This window comes from Crinia signifera, chromosome 4, assembly GCF_055691185.1.
Source record: "Crinia signifera chromosome 4, ASM5569118v1, whole genome shotgun sequence".
Classification (NCBI taxonomy): Eukaryota; Metazoa; Chordata; class Amphibia; order Anura; family Myobatrachidae; genus Crinia; species Crinia signifera.
Genome location: NC_139220.1, coordinates 308,080,383 through 308,097,668, shown reverse-complemented (window position 1 = coordinate 308,097,668; position 17,286 = coordinate 308,080,383). Strand labels below are relative to the sequence as shown.

Sequence of the window (17,286 nt, the reverse complement as noted above, 5' to 3'; positions counted from 1 at the left end):
GGTCACTCTGCGGCACAGAGTGCACCGGCGGTAAGTGATGCGCGCGGACAGTGCAATTACTGCGATAACCGCAATTCCTGACAGCTGGCCATTAAGACGTGCAATAAATCCGTCCGTTTGGCTATGCCATGTTTATGGATGACAATGGTATTGGTGTGTCTTCTGTATAACTGCAGACATAGGTCTTTATTCTGGTCCGTTCACATGGACCAGAATCTTCGCATAGGCGTCAATGGTGGGCGTATTTGCATGCGCAGGGTCATTTCTGCACATGTGCATACGCCGGGTATGTGCGTCCATGGTAAACCAGGGTTGCCGACCCTCCCGGAATTTGCGGGAGTCTCCCGAAAATGGGGTCCTTCCTCCCGGCCCCCGGAAGGGTGGGCAACCCTCCCGAAATCAGGGGGACCCCCACTGAGCCCCCCGATTGCGGCATTTATATGCCACAATCCGTGGGTCTCAGGGGAGGGGGCGGAGCTAAAACGGCACAATCGTGACGTTTTAGCCCCGCCCCCTCCATGGATATCAGTTATTGCGGCTATTTGTCGTGATGGGGGCGGGGCTTAATGATGTCACAGTTAAGCCCCGCCCCCAAAACTCGTAATGCAAGATTCTTCTCCGGGCTTCTCCCGGAGAGGATTTTTTGAAAGTCGTCAACCCTGTGGTAAACAGGATGTTCGCCAGGTAATGGGTGGAGAGGGGTGTCAGGCGGTGGTGCACATGGGCACGCCCATCATTTCAGGTGCGTTTCCATGAGAACGCTGGGAGTTCTCATGCTAATGGGCCAATGACGCGGGTGCGGGGGGGGCGGGCAGCTGACATCACCGTATGTCAACTGCCCACCCACTTCCTCCCGAGCGTCCACGCATATATAAGTGACTTGAGAGTCGCTTTACTGCGTTACTGTGCAACATCCAGTCGCTGGCCCTGCGCACGAATCGCCCTTGTGAATGGGTGGAGGTCGGGCCACCATTCGCAAGGCGGGGTTTGGTGGACTCGCAATCAACCAGAATGACCCCCATACTGTATGCAGAACCTGGTGTTTCTCATACACCAGTGGTGTAACTATAGCACCGCAGCCCCCGCCACCGTGGGGGGGGGGGGCGCTGTGCATATGGGGGCGCCGGGGGCTGCGGTGCTATAGTTACACCTCCCCCCCAATCCCCCGCAGGCTTACCTATTTCGCTGGTCCCGGCGGCTCCGTTCTTCTGCTGAGGACCACCACAAAATGGCCACCCCCATATAGCACACAGTTCTCTGAAACTATCTGCTGTATGGGGGCGGCCATTTTGTGGTGGTCCTCAGCAGAAGAACGGAGCCGCCAGGACTAGCGCGAAAGGTAAGGCTGCGGGGGATTGGGGGGGTTTGAATGGGCGGCGGGGGGGGGGGGGGGGGGGGCGCCCAAAACGTAGCTACGCCGCTGTCATACACTATTTACTCTATTGCAGGGAGAACCCAGAGAAAATCTTTGAAGGATACTTCGAGGTTTTGTGCCCCACATCTTTGGACAAAGGTAGGTTCTTCCCACTCTATTTCTTTGTATATTCCACCCCTATAGCACTTTATTTTTCTGTGTATACTGTGGCAAAGAACAATGCCTTTTGTGGTCATATTTTTATAGATCTAACTGTGAAAGCCATGAATGGTTCTCTATGTACAGGAATGTGTTTTCAAGTTAAGATTGGTAAATCCTGTTTTAGCAGGTTATACCTCGTTATGTAAGGAGCACGCGGTGCCTTGCAATGCTATAATAATAACTGGCACTATGCTCCGTGTCCTTACACTTTGGATAAAAAAAAAAGAAGCAAAACATCGTTTTGCTATTCCATCGATGGAGGGAAACCATCTGGTTCTCCCCCATTGATGGCAAAAGTATTCGACATCGGCCATGAACCATCGATGATTTTAAATCATCGATGGTCGATGGCCATCCCTACTGGTCATTCAGACAACTCGTACCACACCACACAGCTCTGACTGACAATGTGGAAGATATAGCAATATATAAACGTTAGGAATAGTTTCCAGAAAGGTCATGTTTTAAAAACAAGGGGGACACTTTTTTTTTAGCTTGGAGGTCGTAGACTGAAAAGTAACATTAAAGAAAAATTTTTATCATTAAAAATGATAACAGATCCATGAAATAATCAAGATGAAAATATTCTCGGTGCCCTAGGCAAAGCTAACGGGATACCACCTCATCCCCATTACCTTATACACATTACAAAGCTCCTCACATATGTCAATTTTATGAGAAAAACATAACTGTTACCTCCTACTGTCTGGTTGGTAAGGCTGCAATCTACAGTACATCGTACAGTAAAAGACTTTAAGAAATGATGGTACAGACATACAGCTAATGTTACAGCTAATATACAACAGCAAAAAAATGGCATTGTTTAAAAAGTGCCAGCCAGAAGGACTTGTAGGTTTATTTCCATACTGTTCTGAGGGGTAGATTTATTAAGCTCGGTAAAGTGATAAACTGTTTGAGTTTTTAACACCGGCCAATCAGCTCTTACCTGTCATTTTTCAAACCAATCCTGTAGCTTCACAGGTAAGAGTTGATTGGTTGGTGAAAAAAAACAGACAGTTTATCACTTCACCGAGCTTAATAAATCTACCCCTGAATGCTTTTCTGGGCATTGAATCGAGTTCATCTCACCTCAAAGGATGGTTCTGCTGGGAGACAGAGAAAGACAATATATACAGTATATATAACAGGGTTGCCGACCCTCCCGGAATTTGCGGGAGTCTCCCGAAAATCGGGTCCTTCCTCCCGGCCCCCGGAAGGGTGGGCAACCCTCCTGGAATCAGGGGAACCCCCACTGAGCCCCCCGATCGCGGCATTTATATGCCGCAATCCGCGGGTCTCGGGAGGGGGCGGAGCTAAAACGGCACAATCGTGACGTTTTAGCCCCGCCCCCTCCATGGATAACTGTTATTTCACCTATTTCTTGTAATGGGGCGGGGCTTAATGACGTCACAGTTAAGCCCCACCCCCAAAACGAGTAACGCAAGATTCCTCTCCGGGCTTCTCCCGGAGAGGATTTTTTCAAAGTCGGCAACCCTGATATATAATATGCATGGAAGGGGGTGTGACTAAGGCATAGTTACCTCCCCTCCTGCATTCTGCAGGAGACTCCCTGAAATAGCAGCAATCTCCCTCTCTCCCTCATTAGTCTAGCAATCTCCCACATTTCACCTAGCCCACATTATACTGTTACATTTTTGGGGAAAAAAGGAATGAGAGATAGATACATTTACATTGAATAAACAGCACCATTTCCCAGCACTTTACCAAGTATAGTAGCTCTTACTAACTGCTTTGGGGCTCATCTACATTTGGATATAAGTCATTTTAAAAGATTCCTCTCAGATGTAGCAGTGCACACCCACGCTTCTAGGTACCACGTTCACAATCTCTTTTCACAATCTGTCCATATATGGTAGACCCACTCGAGGGAAAATAGCCGGTGGCCGTCGGGAACCCGGCTGTCTGTGTTTTGACAGTCAGAATCCCGACTGTCAGGACCCCATCCGGTACCCTTGTGTGCTCACTGATGCTTCAGTACTGTACAGCATTGATCGTTTTCTTACAATGGTTTCCTGTCATTGATACAAAATACTGATGGGGCCATCGATGGTGAACAATTCCATGGCCATCCCTAACTGATGTGACTGTATGTAACTCTGTGCAGTCACTAGATGGTGCTGTGTCTGCTACTTGCGACATCAAGTAAATGCATTTTGCACAAGCACCAGCTTTTCTGGGCTAATTGGATAGCTCCGGGTGGAATCCATTAGGCAGAGCTCATTGCACAACCACGTGCGTTTCGCAGGTAGCGAGTGACCGCTTGCATCAAGGACAGAGTGAGTGCGATGAAAGGATTTCTAGTGCCTGATTCAGACCTGATCGCTGGGCTGCACTTACTCAGGGCTGCGGTGGACGCGGGGAGAAAAAGGCTGCTGATTACGTCATTGACCCTTCCCCCTATTGGCAGGGTCAAAGCCTGCATTTTTCGGGGGACTCCCAGAAAACGATGGTGTGCCATCCCCAAACGCCCGGCGTCTGTCACTTAACTTGACGACAGCCAGCGATCTACCATTATTTAAAACAGTAACACTACTATATAAACTACTACTACTGCAAAACGCACCTGTTCTGTGTTCAATATTATTGCCGCTTTGAATTGTAGGGTGAAAGCTAAACGGTGGCACTTGTATGCCTGGAGGGCACTGGAGGCCGCATCATGTGTTGCCATTTGCTTTGTGAGTGTGATGTCAGCATGTAATGTGAGAGGGTCTGTGGTTAGCCCAGGGAAGAGGAAGCACTAACCGGCAGGAGTACTGCCACACTCTCCTTCCCGTATTGTCTGCATGTGTCAGCGTCTGCTCTCCACCTCCAGTGGGCCTGCACTGCTCAATCTCTGAGCATGGGTGTCAGCTTGCTTTAGCCCCTGGCTACGCTACGGTCTTCCATGATGAATCTCCTCTGCAAGATGTGTGACGAGTCATTCTGCTGCTGCCTGAGGTGGCACCTACAATGGCACCTTCAAACCACACTGAATGTGCTTTTTATAAAGCAGCTTTGGTACTTGTTTCTTAGCACGGCGCCCATCGCATCGTATACCATAAGCCTTACAATGGTATGCGATGCGACGCGATCGCACCCGATGTCATACAATTTTAAAATTGTGTACCATTGTATATGCCATACAATGGCATACAATGCGATGGTATACAATTTTAAATTGTATAAGCACCCTAATGGGTGCTTTCAATGTTAAATGGGCCCCCTATAAGATTATTAATTGTATAGGCACCGTAATGGGTGCTTACAATGTTAAAAGCACCCCCACGGCACCCCCACTATCAACGCCAACCCAAAGCGTGGCGAGCCCGTGAGGGGCGGTGGTACGCATCCTCCGACCTTTTCATACCCCCACTATCCACATCGGCGTGGAGTTGATTTCAGATAGTGTGGCAAGCGCAGCGAGCCCCGTGAGCGGACGCGGAATACATGTGAAGTAATACGCGTCCCCTCGTGGGGCACGCTGCGCTCCCCACGCTTCGGGCTCGGTGGCTCGCTGCACTCACCACACTATATAAAATCAACTCCACGCCGACGTGGATAGTGGAGGTATGAAAAGGTCGGAGGACGCGTACCACCGCCCCTCACGGGCTCGCCACGCTTCGGGTTGGCGTTGATAGTGGGGGGTGGCGTGGGGGTGCATTAAACATTGTAAGCACCCATTAGGGTGCTTATACAATTTAAAATCGTATAGGGGGGACATTTAACATTGAAAAAAGCCATTGGCGTGCTTATACAATTTTTAATCGCATCGCATCGCATGCGGGCATATGGCATGCGATGCGATACAATGCATACAATGCCATACGAGTGAATATCATGGGCGCCGTGCTAGAAAACAAGTACCAGAGCTTTTATTATGGCATGACTGTATAACTGCAAATATATAAATGGACCTACTGTATATTTACCCATTAGCCTCGATGCCTAAAAATGCGAGCTTGATATATAGGCCTTGACATACAAACAGCTGCAGCACCAGGCTATTGCCCACAATGGCCTCCCTGTATCTCAGCGCTCCTGCTGGTGCTCCCCCTATCACACCTGGGCTCCCCCAGGGCACATCTGCCTCAGATTGGCTCCTAGTAGGCACATCCCATCCCGTTTCACCTGATACAGACCACTAGGCGGTCATCCTCGAAGTGTGGATCACCTAAGGCAGGAATGACCAAACTATGGCCCTCCAGCATTGTGAAACTACAAGTCCCATCATGCATTGCCACAGTTTTGCTATTAGGGAATGCTAAAACTATGGCACGGCATGCTGGGATGTGTAGTTTCACAACAGCTGGAGGGCCACAGTTTGGACATGCCTGACTAAGGGATCTGTTTACTAATAATTGGAAAGAGTTAAAGTGGGCAGAGATAAAGTACCAACCAATCAGCCCCTAACTGCCATTCCATAGGTTGTGTATCAGTGTTATCAGGAGCCCACACCTCTATTCTCAGTCCTATCAGCCCTCTGACTGTAATCCTTTCACTATGGTTATTTTATTTTTCAGATCCAGTGCTAAAAAGACAATTCCCCGAGCATTTTGATGACCAGGTGAGAAGATGCATTTTGTATATCAGGGGTGGGGAACCTCCCGCCCGCGGGCCGTAAACGCCCCCCCCGTAGCGGGTCTGAGTGGCCCTCCCTGCCACCTGCCCGGAGGCCTTGCCGGGAGTCAAGTACAGAGGAGTTCACGCGATAAGTCGGTAGTTCTCGCGAGATTCCTCTTAATCTGCAGCAGTTGGAGACTGTGAGCTCCATTCAGTGGCAGCCGTCGGAGTGTGGGACGGCTGCAGTAGGATAATTAGTAAGTGACATTTTTACACATGGCCCCAGAAGGATTTTTTCCCCGTGCAAACAGCCCATGGCACAAAGAAGGTTCCTCACCCCTGGTGTATATGATACCCTATGAGCTGGTCTTGGTTTATTTTATTTGTGGCATGTTGACCGTTTGGCAACTCACAGTTCACAGCATTGCAGGTTTTTCAGCAGACAATATACAGACGTGGGTACAGCACGCCAGGGTTCCTAGCGTAGTCCCCACACCCTAAGCCTATTGCCCAGCCACTAACTGACATTGGGAACCCTGACCCTCTGCTCTGAACAGACTTTTAACAGGATACCACAGGTGACGTTAATTAGCCAAACCATGATTCCAGCAGGTTTTTTAGGAAAACCTGGACTGGACCTAATCAGTCCAGCTGCTGCTCTCAGTCCTAATCCTGTTGTTCCACAGTCACTTCATGTGGAACTATGCTGTCCCTGTCACACTACACAGTAGCGAGTACAGTCCTACAACTGACACTCGCCATTAGTTACTGCTTGTTGACGATTAGCCGTATACAATCTGCAACAGGACCACATAGGAGTCACTTCAGTTCATACTGCACACAGAGCCTATGTATTAGTACGTTATATAATATGCACTGTATAAATGTCCTCCACACTGATGCCTCTGATTCTGTCCTAGGACTCTGTAACAACGCTCACAAAGTTCTGCTTTCCCTTTCATGTACAAAGGTAAAAACCATTGTGTCACTCTCACTGAGCCTCCTGTGTTCCTCACCTTGTTCCCGAGCATCTTCTACATCACCTGATTCTCCTGTACTTCTCCCTAATCCCCTTCTACCCTAACCCCACCAGTCTATAGTCCAGAGGTTCACAAACATAACATATGCTGCTTTCACACCGCAAAACCTGCTCAGACCGGGTATTTAAAACGTTTTTTGAAACGGGTCAGAACAAATTTAACCCCTTTCACACTGCATGTAAATACCTGGTCTAAAGCAGGTTTGCGGTGTGAAAGCTATAGTGAAAAGCGGTACAGCCCCCCCACACACACACACACACACCTACTATGCTCGGAGAGACGGCGCTGAGACACAGGCAGCAGCAGCGCAGGGTGTGCTGATGATGAGAGGGACAGAGAGCAGGCAGCCAGCGGTGCAGCTGATGGAGAGCGGGCAGGGGGGGCGCATGGTGAGGTGATGGGGGGCATCACCTCACCATGCGCCCCCCTGCCCGCTCTCCATCAGCTGTACCGCTGGCTGCTCTCCGTCCCTCTCATCATCAGCACACCCTGCGCTGCTGCCAATGTCGGACTGTCTCTCAGCACCGTCTCTTCCACCACCACCCCACCGCAGAGGCAACGGGACATCCACATCGTGCTCCTGCTGCCCGCACTCCGCTGCTCGCACTCGGCTGCTGCCCCACTCTGGAACTGGTGAGATAGGGCAGACAGCAGCCCGCACCTCAGCCAGAGCCGCTCACCTCCTCGGCGCAGTGCAGCAGCCCCCGCTCTCACCCAGGGCAGGGCAGGACACAGTGCCCTGGAGTTGCAGGGACCCCCTGCCCCCAGCGCGACCATTCCCTTCCCTGCGCTGGAGGGGGGGATACCATTTCAGACCCGTTCTAGGCACCAAATAAACGGGTCTAAAACGGGTAGGACCCTCCATATTTACCATTTCCAAAAAACGTTTTTTTGGAAACGGTAACATCACTCAGCACCTTTCAGAACGCACACATTACCGTTTTGAAACGGTAAAAAAACAGCAATAAAACGGTAAATATGTGCGGTCTGAAAGGGGCAATAGTAACATAGTAGTTGATATTGAAAAAAAAGTTTGTTCCGCAAGTCCAATCTTTACATGACCCATTAGAGGGTAAACTCTAGATGTGATATCCCTACTTGAATAATTTTACCTTTGGGCTAAATACTGATTATGGGTTATATCCCTGTATCGTTTTTTTTTTCCAATAAAAGCTTGATCAACCCTATTTTAAATGTATTCATTGGGTCTGTCAACACTACCTCTTCTGGCAGAGAGATCCATACTTACTGACCATAATAAAGCCTTTCCTTCTGAGGGTTCAAAATCTTCTATCCTCCAGTCTGAGCGCATGCCCACATGTCCTAGTCACTGACCTCAAAGTAAAAGGGTGCCGGTAGTTCATTATATTGCCCCCTGATAAATATTTGTACATGTTAAGCATGTCTCCTCTTAAATGTGATCCTCAAGGCTCCCTAACCGCCAAGGTTTCATAGAAATCCATGACTAAATACAGATGTTGTAGGTACTAATTAAGACACCTGTACCCAAGCTTGGTTATCCTCCAAACCTTGACCTTTGGGGTGCCTTGAGGACCACGTTTGGTATGGTCTCACCCTCTCTCTATCTCTACTCTACTGTCCTTCTCTTTCCATTCTCTGTTATCTTCTCACCCTCTTCTCTTTCTCCTCTCTTCTTCTGTATCTCACCTCTCTTCTCTCTCTCTCTATCTCTCTCCTCAGTCTTCTCCTCCTTTCCTCACCCCCATCCACCCACTCTGCTCTCCCCATTATTTTCCTCCATCTGTCTATCTTTCTTTTTCGTTTTTTTTCTTCTTTTCTCTTTTTCTCTTTCTATTTGCTTTCTTTCTTTTTACTTTATTTTTTGTTTTTTTCTTTCTTTTTTTTCTCTTTCTTTCTTTTTTCTCTTTCTTTCTTCATTAATCACTCACTCAATCCTATGGTCCAGATGGCAGAACTCGTCAGTCCAGCACTTCAGCTTTACTCTGACCGACCTCCAGGGCTACCAGCGATTCGGGTTTTGCCGCCTGTCTGTACAGGCCAAAATCTGCACCTGTATCCTGAGGTGGGTGCGCTATTAATCCGTACTGACATCGCCGTCTATTTGAGGAAGGGGGGGGGGCATAACAAATATAGTAAACTATAAAGCAGAGTAGCCATTGAGAATATGATACAAAATATAACAGGGTTTGGAATATGACTGACAGTCATGGAACTTACATTATATGACATTTAAATCTGTGTGCAGGCCATGACTGGGATGAGAGGGTGGCCCTGATGTGTGGGACATGGTGCGATGAGATTGGACGTGACAGACAGCGCTGTTCTGTACATTGCTAATGGCTCTCTCTTGTTTTCAGCTGTCTGCCCTGGTTTGAATTTTTCTATAAGCTCCTCAACAATTTTGCAGAGTGTTTAGTGAAGGACCAGGTGAGGTATCTCCTCTTCTTCTGTTACACCCATGTCCACTGCATGTTGTCTCCATCTCCTCACACCTTCCCCTCTCCCGCCCTGGCAGGTCAGTGAGGTAACTGACAGCCTGCAGTCCCTCTACAACCACCCGGTACCGGAGGTGACCAAGGTTCTGGACCTGGAGATGGTGCGTCTTCTGATATCATCCAACAGGAACTCTGACAGGGCAGGAACCAATGCATATCGTACATAATATAGAGAGAAATAGCCTTTTTCTACATGTCTGACTGACTGTATATCACACAGTGCAGGCTCTGTAACTGAGGATGCCTCATTCAGGGTAGATGTATCAAGCACTGAAAAGGGATAAAGTGGAGAGAGAGATAAAGTACCAGCCAATCATCTCCTGACATTTTTCAGCGCAACCTGTAAAATGACCGTTAGAAGCTGATTGGTTGGTACGTCATTCCTCTCCAAGGCTTGGTAAATCTCTCCCTTAAGGCTCATACTCGCTGGGCGATTGAGTTGAAAGCCGCTCAAAACAGCAGGTTTGAGCGGCTTTCAGCTCAAGGCCTCCCAGTGTGTATGCCCCGGCGATGAGCGGTGAGCACTGCTGCGGGCTCCCGCATCATTGCCGGGAAAGCCGCTCACCTGCTGGTAATATGAGCAGATGAGCGGCTTTGAAGACAGCTTTGCATAGTGCTGCGCTATGCAAAGCCGTCCCCCCCCCCTCCGTTGGCACCGGGCAGGGGGGAAAGCCGCTCAGTGTGTATGCACTGAGCGGTTTTCCCCACAGCGATGATTCTCATCATCGCTGTCCATACACACTGGGCATAGTCGCCCAGTGTGTATGGACCTTTAGATGGACCTTTAGTCTCTTATGAAGTGTAGCAGCTTAGTGTGCATTGTATGGTATTGCATGGTGTTTGGGATAGCGGGGTGTTATACTGTTCATGTTTTTCTTTATCCACAGGTTCCTTATTTCATTGCTCCAGATCCTGAAAAACTTCCATCAATTCCTGAAAACGTGAGTTGCTCCTCTACCGCTGCCCAGATGGGTGGCACCTTCCTGTACATGTGCTACTTATTCCCTGTGGTCTGTCTCATGGTGTGACATCTGTAGGTCAGGAACCAAGTGTTATCCCAGAACCTGATTTTATTTTTAGTATTTTATGGTTAGACGTGCAAACCGTTCTTTGGCAATCACCTGTTAGGGTCAAAGCTGTATCTTGATCACACTTGGGGTCCTAGAGCCGTAGTATATTTACAACTGGGGTCATAGTTCAATGTTGCACTGTCACTTGGGGGTCACAGGATAATGGTGCACTGACACTTTGGGTCACACAACAATGACGCACTGACACTTGGAGTCACAGGACAGTGGTACACTGACACTTGGAGTCACAGGACAATGGTACACTGACACTTGGGGGTCACAGAACAGTGGTGCACTGACACTTGGGGTCACAGGACAATTACGTATGGACACTTGGGGGGAAATTTACTAAGATGTGTATTGTACTTCACATGTGATAACCAATCTGATCCTGACTACTATCTTCTAGAGGGTGCTAAAGAAATAAGAAGTAGCTTCTGATTGGTTACCCATAGCAACATCACGTGTGAAGTAAAATACACATCTTAGTAAATTTCCCCCTTGGGGTCACAGGGCAATGGTGCACTGACACTTGGGGTCACAGAACAATGGTGTACTGACACTTGGGGTCACAGAACAATGGTGCACTGACACTTAGGGTCACAGCATAATGGCGCACTGCTGCTTGGGGTCACAGGACAATGGCGCATTGACACTTGGGGTCACAGGACAATGGTGCACTGACACTTGGGGTCACAGGACAATGGTGCACTGACACTTGGGGTCACAGAACAATGGAACACTGACACTTGGAGTTACAGAACAATGGTGCACTGACACTTGGGGTCACAGAACAATGGTGTACTGACACTTGGGGTCACAGAACAATGGTGCACTGACACTTAGGGTCACAGCATAATGGGGCACTGCTGCTTGGGGTCACAGGACAATGGCGCACTGACACTTGGGGTCACAGGACAATGGTGCACTGACACTTGGGGTCACAGGACAATGGTGCACTGACACTTGGGGTCACAGGATAATGGTGCACTGACACTTGGAGTTACAGAACAATGGTGCACTGACACTTGGGGTCACAGAACAATGGAACACTGACACTTGGAGTTACAGAACAATGGTGCACTGACACTTGGGGTCCCAGCTGGAAATGGTTGAACACTACTGTCCTATCTGATATATTCAATGTCTCCATTCCTCTCCATGCTGTCTCATATTTCACTTCTGTAACTTCTTGTCACATCTTGTGTAATCTCAGAGAAATCTCACAGAGTTCCTCGTGGCGGCCCAAGTGGACACCATGTTGCAGTTATACGCCAGCTTGTTGTGTGAGAGGAGGATCCTCATTACCTCCAGCAAACTCAGCACGGTAAGTGTTACACCCCTGCCGTCCTCACTGGCGGCATAGTGCCCCTGATGGCAGCTCTGCCACCTTCACCAGTTACCTCTCTAGTAACGATAACACTGGAAGTTACTGAAATCACATTGTCATGTTATAATCAAGACAAACAAGACACATGAATTCCCCCCATAGAGGCGAGGAGCAGTGTTAGCCTTTTATTATATAGGATAGAGATTGTCCTAACAACATTACTTTGCAGTTTACATCTTAGTCCATGCAAGGAAAAGAGAGCAGCCTACTGGCGAGATAAAGTATAGACCAATCAGCTTCTACCTGCCATGTCGCAGGCCGTGTTTGAGAAATGACAGTTATGAGCTGATTGGTTGGTACTTTATCTGTCTCCTAGCTATCATGTATCTTGTATGTTTAATGAAATGACGTCTCCCAATAGATACTAACATATATGTCTCGTGTCTCTCATGCAGCTGACAGCCTGTGTCCACGCCTCTGCTGCCCTCCTGTATCCCATGTACTGGCAACATATCTACATACCAACACTACCACCTCATCTGCTGGATTACTGCAGGTCAGTCAGTCAGGTGGCCCTGTGTCAGTTTGGGCCCCTGTCCCCCTAGTCTTACCCTGACCGCAGGTTATCCTTTCTTCCTCAGCGCTCCCATGCCTTACCTGATCGGGGTGCACAGCAGTCTGATGGAGGTCAGTGTATTATATACTGTAGCGCCTGGTGCTGCCGCCGGGCCTACACCTCACATCCAGGCCTGACTTCTCTGACCTGTGTCTCTTCTGCAGCATGTCCGCACCGGCGCTCTGGAAGACGCTGTGATATTCAATATGGACACAAACAACCTGGAGACTCCGTATGAAGACCTGGATACTCTCCCCCCACATGTGGTAAGAAGGATCAGAACCCCCACTATAACAGTAGTGTGGAGGGTACAGTGAGGTGCGTGTTGTTTAGGTGTGTGTGCAATAGTATAGTAGGGTGTTTTTGAGTCAGCGGCTCCCCACTGGCGGAGGTCACGACACAGGAAAACAGGAGGCTGGGTAGTGATAGGGGTGTGTGGGCATAAGGGGGACTAAAGAGGAGGGTGGGAGATACTGTGCAGCTTCTGAGGGTGAGGGTCCAGTGTGGCAGCACAGGAGTACAGGACGGTGCCCCTGAGTCAGTGTCTCCTCCTACTGGGTGGGAGTTAGGGTGCATGAGAGCAGGAGGTTGGGTGGTAAAGCATGATAGGGGAATGTGGGCAACACAGGGTGAGCGGGTCCCCACTGGCGGAAGTTACGGGGCAGGAGAACAGGAGGCAGGGCAGTGATAGAGGTGTGGGCATGAGGGGTAGTAAAGGTTTTTGGCTGTTGCGGAGTAGGGATGGGCATTGGTGCAGACGTCATCGATGGTTGGCATTGATGGCGATTGTGCACCCTGCCATCGATAGTAGTAAAATATTACTTGGATAACCATCGATTGTTGTAGCTATCGATGGTCATCCATTATATCTGACTGAATAGGCCGTGGGTCAATCAGAACTCGGTGGCGGGACTTCCGGGTGTGGGGGGGGCGGAGCTGTGCTCCATGTACCGACACCATAAAAAAATTTGAAACTTGATCAGTTCTTTTTTGCCATCAATGTAGGGAAAGCATCTGGTCCTCCCACATTGATGGCAAAAGTATTCAACATTGGCCATTAACCATCGATGATTTGAAATCATTGATGGTCGATGGGCATCCTTAGAACTGGAGGAGGGTGGGGGACAGTATGCAGCTCCTAGCAGTGGGTGTGCGTCTCACTGGGAGGGAGTGAGGGTGCACGAGAGCAGGAAGCTGTATAATAGTGGTATGTGGGCAAGACATTGATAAAAGTTGTAGCGCTGGTGCAGAGGACCGTGGGGACACTTCTGGCAGTGGGGGAACCTGCAGCGCGACAGCCAGGGAGGATTTCCCACCTGCTTGTGGCGGTACAGGATCCCCCATTCTCACGGGGGTACGTGAAATGCGGGAGCGGGGTCGCGGGAGTCCACTGTTGGGGTGTGGGAATTGCTAGAAGGGGGTCAGGGGGGTCTGCAAATTAATGGAGGGGGGCACGGGGGTCCGCAAATCGCTGGAGGGGGGGGCGTGAATCGCGGGAGGGGGGTCGCGGGGGCCGCGAAGCGCGGGAGGGGGGTGCCGTGAATTGCGGGGGGAGTGAATCTCGGGAGGGGGGGTCGCGGGGGGCCACGAATCGTGGGAGGGGGCTCAGGGGGTGCCGTGAATCACGGGCGGGGGGGGGGCGCGAATCGCTGGAGGGGGGGTCGGGGGGTGGTGCCGCTCACCTACACCAGGTGGATGGTGGGCGTGTACTGTAGCCCTGGCTGGGCGGGGGGAGGTGATGTCAAGGGGGTGGTGGCACTGGTCTTTTCCCTAGGGGGGGGGGGGGTTTGTGTATCCCACTGGGCAGGAACGTTATACACACAGGGGATGAGTGACAGATCTGGCTAAATATATAAGAGATATATATACAGTATATATACATGAGATTGCAGCCTTATGCCTAGATGTCTTACACAGACCTCCAACGTGACCCCTTCCACCAGGTGCAAAATGCTCTGCCCCATGTCTTCTCTTGAACCATTACTGTCACCTGCGTTGAACTTATTAATTGTAGAGAAGGCTGCCATCAGAAATAGTGGGGCCTGGGACTGACAAAATAGACAGGGCCCCCTCTACCTTATCTCTCATTTTGGAACCTTGCTGTGCAGCCCGTCAGCCCCTTCTGTCTCTCCATCCCTGCACTCCATCATTTCCATCCCACTTCTGTCTCTCCAGCCCTGTACTCCATCATTTCCAGCCCCCTTCTGTCTCTCCATCCCTGAACTCCATCATTTCCAGACTCTTCTGTCTCTCCAGCCCTGCACTCCATTGTTTCCAGCCCCCTTCTGTCTCCCCATCCCTCCACTCCTTTGTTTCCACCCCCTTCTGTCTCTCCAGCCCTGCACTCCATTGTTTCCAGCCCCCTTCTGTCTCCCCATCCCTCCACTCCTTTGTTTCCACCCCCTTCTGTCTCTCCAGCCCTGCACTCCATTGTTTCCAGCCCCTCCTGTCTCTCCAGCCCTGTACTCCATTGTTTCCAGCCCCTTCTGTCTCCCCATCCCTCCACTCCATTGTTTCCAGCCCCTTTCTGTCTCTCCAGCCCTGCACTCCTTTGTTTCCAGCCCCCTTCTGTCTCTCCAACCCTGCACTCCATCATTTCCAGACCCCTTCTGTCTCTCCAGCCCTGCACTCCTTTGTCTCCAGCCCCCTTCTGTGTCTCCATCCCTCCACTCCTTTGTCTCCAGCCCCCTTCTGTGTGTCCATCCCTCTACTCCATTGTTTCCAGCCCCTTCTGTCTCTCCAGCCCTGCACTCCATCATTTTCAGCCCCCTTCTGTCTCTCCAGCCCTGCACTCCATCATTTTCGCCCTCCTTCTGTCTTTCCAGCCCTGCACCCTGTCCTTTCCAGCCCCCTTCTGTCTCTCCAGCCCTGCACTCCATCATTTCCTGTGGTAGGAACAGGGTCGTCTGTCTCTGTCAGAGTGGCCAGGCTAGGCACTGTAGTACTTGCAGTCCCCTCCATGATGGCAGCCCTGGATGTCTTATGCATGTGACTGCAAACATAAATTAAGTGGGAATTCCAGTAGCTAAGCATTGTGTACCCAGTAAAAGGGGTCATGTTAGCTATCACCCAGATCTATAGGTGCATCGCGTAGTGTACCAGATGTATACAGTGTCTCCATGTTACACCATGATACAATGTCCCTCTGTACTGACATGCAGCCATCCTCCTCCTTCTCCCCAGGTCTCCCTGCTGAGGCTGCGTCTGACAAAACAGTCAGCATTCATGGGCGACAGGGTGTCCTATGCCTTCCTCGGTGCGCAGGCTCTGCTGTTTGGAAGCTACAGAGATGCCCTCATCTGTACCCCGGTATGTGGGAGTAATTCAGCTTTCCAGGCGAGATATCTTTAAGTGATGCGTTACGTCTGGCTGCTGCGTTCTGATAAGGGCACTCACCTGTCTGTGAGATTATTATAGGCAAATGTCTAGCCAATGTGCCTACCAATTACCATGTGACCACCAGGGGGCAGTCATCCATTGCAGTACATGGATACCATTTCATTTTGGCCTCTGTTTGGCCATGAGCAGTGCAGTTCCCTCTAGTGCTATACAGGAAACATACTGTACATCAGCATCAGATTTAACAACAGAGATGTTATTTATCCTATTTCAGTGACACTCTTCTTACTGTCCCACCTTCCCTGTCAGTTACATGTGTTATATACAGGGGTGTAGCTACCATAGGTGCAGGGGGTGCAGCTGCTAAGGGGCCCAGAGCTGAGAGGGGCCACCTTCCCTGTCACAGTTACATGTGTTATATACAGGGTGTAGCTACCATAGGTGCAGGGGGTGCAGCTGCTAAGGGGCCCAGAGCTGAGAGGGGCCACCTTCCCTGTCACAGTTACATGTTATATACAGGGGTGTAGCTACCATAGGTCCAGGGAGTGCAGCTGCTATTGGGCCCAGAGGGGCCAACTTCCCTGTCACAGTTACATGTGTTATATACAGGGTGTAGCTACCATAGGTGCAGGGGGGTGCAGCTGCTATGGGGCCCAGAGCTGAGAGGGGCCACCTTCCCTGTCACAGTTACATGTGTTATATACAGGGGTGTAGCTACCATAGGTGCAGGGGGGTGCAGCTGCTATGGGGCCCAGAGCTGAGAGGGGCCACCTTCCCTGTCACAGTTACATGTGTTATATACAGAGGTGTAGCTACCATAGGTGCAGGGGGTGCAGCTGCTATGGGGCCCAGAGCTGAGAGAAGCCACCTTCCCTGTCACAGTTACATGTGTTATATACAGGGGTGTAGCTACCATAGGTGCAGGGAGTGCAGCTGCTATGGGGCCCAGAGCTGAGAGGGGCCACCTTCCCTGTCACAGTTACATGTGTTATATACAGGGTGCAGCTACCATAGGTGCAGGGAGTGCAGCTGCTATGGGGCCCAGAGCTGAGAGGGGCCACCTTCCCTGTCACAGTTACATGTGTTATATACAGGGGTGTAGCTACCATAGGTGCAGGGGGTGCAGCTGCTAAGGAGCCCAGAACTGAGAGGGGCCACCTTCCCTGTCACAGTTACATATGTTATATACAGGGTGTAGCTACCATAGGTGCAGGGGTGCAGCTGCTATGGGGCCCAGAGCTGAGAGGGGCCACCTTCCCTGTCACAGTTACATGTGTT

General features: G+C 50.2%; 1 protein-coding gene across 1 annotated transcript in view; it reads left to right on the top strand.

Moving 5' to 3' along the window:
- The window catches only part of DENND1C (DENN domain containing 1C), a 54,093-nt gene that overhangs the window by 11,216 nt on the left and 25,591 nt on the right, over positions 1-17,286 (top strand). The window contains exons 2-13 of the mRNA XM_083185388.1: positions 1,449-1,513; positions 6,097-6,140; positions 7,057-7,106; positions 9,104-9,220; positions 9,516-9,585; positions 9,674-9,754; positions 10,541-10,594; positions 11,940-12,050; positions 12,509-12,609; positions 12,695-12,740; positions 12,834-12,935; positions 15,853-15,978. Of these exons, the coding sequence (XP_083041514.1) occupies positions 1,449-1,513; positions 6,097-6,140; positions 7,057-7,106; positions 9,104-9,220; positions 9,516-9,585; positions 9,674-9,754; positions 10,541-10,594; positions 11,940-12,050; positions 12,509-12,609; positions 12,695-12,740; positions 12,834-12,935; positions 15,853-15,978 (967 nt within the window). The remainder of the gene's footprint in view (positions 1-1,448; positions 1,514-6,096; positions 6,141-7,056; positions 7,107-9,103; positions 9,221-9,515; positions 9,586-9,673; positions 9,755-10,540; positions 10,595-11,939; positions 12,051-12,508; positions 12,610-12,694; positions 12,741-12,833; positions 12,936-15,852; positions 15,979-17,286) is intronic.